The sequence below is a fragment of the Otolemur garnettii genome, unplaced genomic scaffold (genome assembly GCF_000181295.1).
Source record: "Otolemur garnettii isolate 467f Iridium unplaced genomic scaffold, OtoGar3 scaffold00057, whole genome shotgun sequence".
Taxonomy (NCBI): domain Eukaryota; kingdom Metazoa; phylum Chordata; class Mammalia; order Primates; family Galagidae; genus Otolemur; species Otolemur garnettii.
This window is the reverse complement of record NW_003852452.1, coordinates 2,123,648-2,129,211: the sequence shown is the minus strand read 5'-3', so window position 1 is coordinate 2,129,211 and position 5,564 is coordinate 2,123,648. Positions and strand designations below refer to the sequence as shown.

Sequence of the window (5,564 nt, the reverse complement as noted above, 5' to 3'; positions counted from 1 at the left end):
TTTGGCAGGCCCAGGCTGGATTTGAACCTGCCACCTCTGATGTATGTAGCTGGTGCCCTAGTCACTGAGCTACAGGTCCGAGCCAAATTGTGTGATTTTTAAATGTAGGTTATATATCTATATGTTTCCAAAAGAAAACATCTGGGAGAATGCATGTCAGCCGATCTGTTAGCCTTATTATCTGGGTATATTTCCTTGATTTCTTAATCTTCATTTGCTTATATATATTTTCCACACTGTACATATACAACTAATGTATTATTTTAACACAATTTTCTCTTTCATAAAGTAAAAGAAAGTCAGTGAAAGTGAAAGAAAAAATTAGAAACAAGAAGTAAACAGAAGTCACCACATATGGGGGAAAGCAGTGGTTCTGGAAAACTGTTAAAGAAACCTGAACAGAGAACTAGGAAAAACCAAAGAATAATGATAAGCATATTCATACCTTGTTTAATGATGTTTTGCTTTATTACACCTTAAAGACATTGCATTTTCTTTTCTTTCTTTTTTTTTTTTTAAAGAAATTGAAGGTTTCTGGCAACCCGCATCAAACAAGTGTGTCAGTGCTAAATACACCCAATAGCATGTGGTGACCTTGTATCTCTGTGTCACATTTTGACAGTTTTTGTAATATTGCAGACTTTTTCATTATTGTTATATATTTTGTAGTGATCTGTGATCAGGGATCTTTAATGTTATTATTGTAGTTGTTTCGAGTGCCACTAACTATGCCCATATGTGATAGTGAATTTAATCAATAAATGGTGTATGTTTTCTGACTACTCCGTCAAACAGCTACTCCCCCATCTCTCTGAGCCTCCTTGTTCCCTGACACACAATAATACTAAAATAAGGTCAATTAATAACCTTACAATGTCCTCTAAGTGTTCAAGTGGAAGGAAGAATCACATGTTGCTTGTGTTAAAGCAAAAGCTATTAATTGATTAAGCTTAGAAAGGAAGGCATATTGAAAGCTGAAATAGGCCAAAATGTACACTTCCTGCACCAAACAGTTAGCCAAGTTATGAATGCAAAGGAAAAGTTCTGGAAAGAAACGAAAATTGCTACTCCAGTGAATACAAGAATACGGAAGTGAAACAGGCTTCTTGCTGATATGGAGAAAGTTTTAGTGGCCTGATTAGAGGATCACACCGCCACATTCCCTTAAGCCAAAGTCCACTCCAGAGCAAAGAGCTAATTTTTTTTCAATGTTGTGAAGGCTGAGAGAGGTAAAGAAACTGGGAAGAAGAGATGACAGAGAACAAAGGCATATGCCTTGTAAGGGAGGTGCATGTAGACCTCAGGGGTAAAGCTTCTGAGACCATACGTGGCAAAAGATCATGGGGGCAAGATCCAGGGTTGGGGTTTGGTGCAGTGCACATATGGAGGTGAGAAAGGCAGTCTGGAGGCCTGACCTGTGGCCAAGGCTGAGAGGGTGATTTGTGCAATCAGGAGACTATGTGAAGTATGTATCTTATCTTAATAACCAAATACCTATAACTTGTGTTGATAATTATGTTGCTTGGTTTTTATGTTTTCAATTAGCTTATCAGCTTTATAAAATAAATGTCTTTAAAATGAGACCAATTCCCTACCCCTAAAGTATGTTATCAGCACAGCATCTGCTGTGGAGGTGTACAGGGAGGGAAATACATGAAACATCATCATGTCCACACTGTCTGCTTTATGCTTTTATTAAATTTAGGGGACAGATTTCTTTGCCAGATATAGTAAAACCTATGACATTTACATATTTTAAAATCTGCCTTTATTTTTAAAAAATAACTGTTTAAACAGCATACATTAACATACAATCATTGCAGAAGAAGTTAGAAACAACAGATCAGCAAATGAAGAATAATCCCCTATCATTTTATCACCAAGAGATACCAAATGTTCACATTTTATTATAAAGCCGGCAGATTTCTTTTGTGAATACAATACATTTAAATGTGTTCTCATCTAATACATTTCCAATTTTTCCAGGTGCAGTGGGTGATTGGATAAACTACTTTACTTCAAAGCAGAAGAGAGTATTTGATGAACTATTCACACAGAGAATGAAACACAGTGAACTGGCAAACCACTTTGAAGATTACTTTAAATAGAAATGGGCAATGAAACCAGTGTTTAGTTTATACAATTCCATGCTTGGGGAATACATAAAAATTTTCCTCTAATGTGGGAATCAGATTTTTTTTTTTTCAGTGAGAAACAGACACTTTATGAATGTCATGTCTAAGAGACTATTATATTTGGTGATAGCAGAGAATTTTTCATAAAAAGAAGTATAACATTTCTGAATGGCTGATTTGTATATCTGCTTTTAGGATGTTCAGTGTAGCAAGGTGATTACCTCTATTGAGAAAGAGCATATTATTTTAAGTGTTCTAAAAGCTGCATCCACGTATAATGATAGAGGTGAAGGACTTCAAAAACAACAAATGTCTGGCAAGAATTTATGTTCTGCCCATTTGAATGATTATGATCTCTAGACAAACATTTTTATTTCAATATTCCCTATTGCCTGTGTAGACATAGTCTCAAGTGCCATCAAAACTATAATGGGGGGATGGCCTGAAAAAGGGCAAAAATGTTTTCATCTCACAAAAACTTCCCCTACTCTTTTTGCGAATTAAAACCTGTATCCCTGCCTCAGGCCAGTGGCAGTGGGCATGTCCTTGGCTTTTTGTACCAGGAGATATGGCTAGAGAGAATTTTTCTAGCAGAGGTTACAAGATTGACTTAGCTAAATGAGAATCAGAACCATCTAATATGGTTGAATAACAAAAGCCTAAAGCTAAAAAACCTTCCCTTTAAAAGCTCTGTATTTCTGCTCAGAGGCAGGATATTGGCATTTTAAGATAGGAATCTGACAACCTTCTCAATAATGAACTTCTCTTTCCTTCTCCTCGAACCACTTGTCCTTACTTTTTTGGTACAGTCTTGGGGACAAGTCCCAAACTTTTGGTAACATATGATTCTACTAAGGTGGAAACTACTCATAGGTAAATGATGTGAAATGATCACATTCCAATATTTTGATGAGAAAGAAAAATGAAGATACTCTTTCACATTAACATTTTCTTGTCACAATTTATTTACTTTATTTTTAATCAAGTCAGTTAAATTACAAAATTTCTTATTTTTCAATTTTGAAAGCATAATTTTCTTTGAAGTGTTTATGATTCTTCATAGTATTTTGAATATGTATGCATTCTCCCAGAAGCATTTCTAATGGTAATACAACGTCTATAATTCTTTCTCTCCTATAATGAATATGTTTCTATAGCTTTAGCCTAGAGGACTCTGTAATGAAATTTCAGTAAACTTATTTTAAAAGTATTTGTTTTAAAAAAGAGTAATTATTACCTAAATGGTAATCTATAAATTAGGTCATATTGTTTACATTTGTCATAATATCTGATTAAAAGCTTAATGGGAAATAAAAATTTTATATTGTTTATGACTCTGAGCTCTGAACTTAAAGAAACTGGCTCAGTTAGTTATTTTAAATGCTTTGATTTTGTACCTTAATGTATTATGAATCTTATTTTTAGTAAGACCCCAAATTTGTTGAAAATCTTTTGTATCAGGTTTATCACAATTTGGTAAGAAATTAGATCTTCATAAATCTTATATATGTATATGTTTGTTGTAAATACAGTATATTCCTGTTGTCTTCAAGCAATTCAGTTTTTTTTTTTTAATTAATATTCATAGAATTTACTTGGACATCTCCTTTTCTTAAGTAACTGTGAATGCAAAATGCAAGTGAGTGTGATCTTGGGCAAGTCTTCATGTTTGAGCTAAAATCCTTTGCACCTGATGTTGGGGTTCAGGAAATGACAAAACCATCAGAGTCTCTGATGAGACTAGCAAGTGAAGACAACAATGACTAGTGTTAGGGGAACCAAATCCCATGAGCCTAGATTGTCTTTTTTCAACATTAAAATGATCATTGAAATTTAACAAACTGGAAGGACTCTATTTGATGACATTATAGGATTTCGGATCTATAAGGTACTTTTGGGATATTATAATCCAGTTTTGATAAGGAGCTGCTTAAGGCCAATAATCTAAAGGTATGGCCAAGGACCTTAATTCTCAATTTCTTATCAGTCAAAAATATATTTGAGCAACTTCTACATGCCAGGTTCTATTGTACACTGCAGGGACACATGATGAAATTGAAAGAGTCCCTGCTCTCAAGATGTTTACATTCTGGGGGAGCGGGGGGAAGGGAAAGAAAAGGGGGAGGACAGAGAGTGATTGGCAAGTTCTCACCTAATATGTGCGATGTTAGAGTATACAGCACACACCCTGGGTGAAAGGCTCAACTGCAACTTGAACTTTACCTTAGAAACAAAAACAGTGTAACCTAAACATTTATACCCTTATGTCAATCTGAAATTTTAAAAAATGATGCTTACTTTGTATAGGGGGTGATATATAATTTATAAAAAGTAAATATAACACAATAACTAAGAGGATGGTTATGTGTTAACCAACTATGTTAACCAGTTTGATGAAAGTATTTCAAATTTTATATAAAACCAGCACACTGTACCCCATGACTGCATTAATGTACACAGCTATGATTTAATAAAAAAATTAAAAAAACAAAGATAAAAACATAATTACAAAATATCTACTGTAGTTTCACATAAAATAATGAACTCATTTCAGTTGAAAGTATTATTTAATAAATTACCAGTCCAAGTTGTGACCTTAAAAAATAAATAAATAAAAAGTAAAGATAGGACATATGGAGATATATGTCAGGCACTAATATGTGCTATAAAGAAGATAAATTAAGGCAATAGAGTAAGCAGTGACTACAGAGCTGCTTTAGCTGGGGGGGGGGGTTGGCTGAAGACCCTGAGTGATAGAGAAGTTCCAATGTGAATGGTGAGTGGGGAGTTAGTTGGCTTGGAAGCATGGAAAGGAGTTTGGATTTCATTCTAGGTGGATGATTTTCCACAGGGGATTGAGGCATTCTGATAGACACTTTCACTAGATCACTATGACTACCAGATGAAGAATGGACCTACAGTGTCAAGGACAAAGGTGGATAAGTAGCTACTACAGAACTTTGGGTGGGAGAAGAGGGGGCTTGGACTATGACTGTACTGGTGGATGTGGTAAGAAATGAACAGTCTCAGAATATAATGTGGATATTGACCTTGATAATCTAAACTAGAAATCAGAGACAGAAAGGAATAGATAAGGAAGGCTAGAACATTGGCTAATCAACTGAGCAGTATCTGAGGGTGACATTTATGTAGCTGTTAAGGCTTGATAGCAGAATGAGGCATGGGGAGTGAAAGTGTGCAAAAAGACTTCTGTTTGGGACATGCTATTTTAAGGGTCTATGTGATATCAGATACCAGTAGTGATGGTTGGTTGGATAAGAATCTCTTTGATAAATTGAAATCATTTCCACTCAGATCAGGAACCAGGCAAGGATGCCCATTGTCTCCGTTGCTCTTTAACATCGTAATGGAAGTTTTAGCCATCGCAATTAGGGAAGAAAAGGCAATCAAGGGCATCCATATAGGGTC

At 35.1% G+C, this 5,564-nt stretch overlaps 1 protein-coding gene across 1 annotated transcript in view; it reads left to right on the top strand.

The window, feature by feature from the left end:
* Window positions 1–2,108, top strand: part of LOC111726209 (sulfotransferase 6B1-like) — a 20,587-nt gene extending 18,479 nt beyond the window's left edge. The window contains exon 6 of the mRNA XM_023514686.1: window positions 1,987–2,108. Within this exon, the coding sequence (XP_023370454.1) occupies window positions 1,987–2,108 (122 nt within the window). The remainder of the gene's footprint in view (window positions 1–1,986) is intronic.
* The last annotated feature ends 3,456 nt before the right edge of the window (window positions 2,109–5,564 follow it).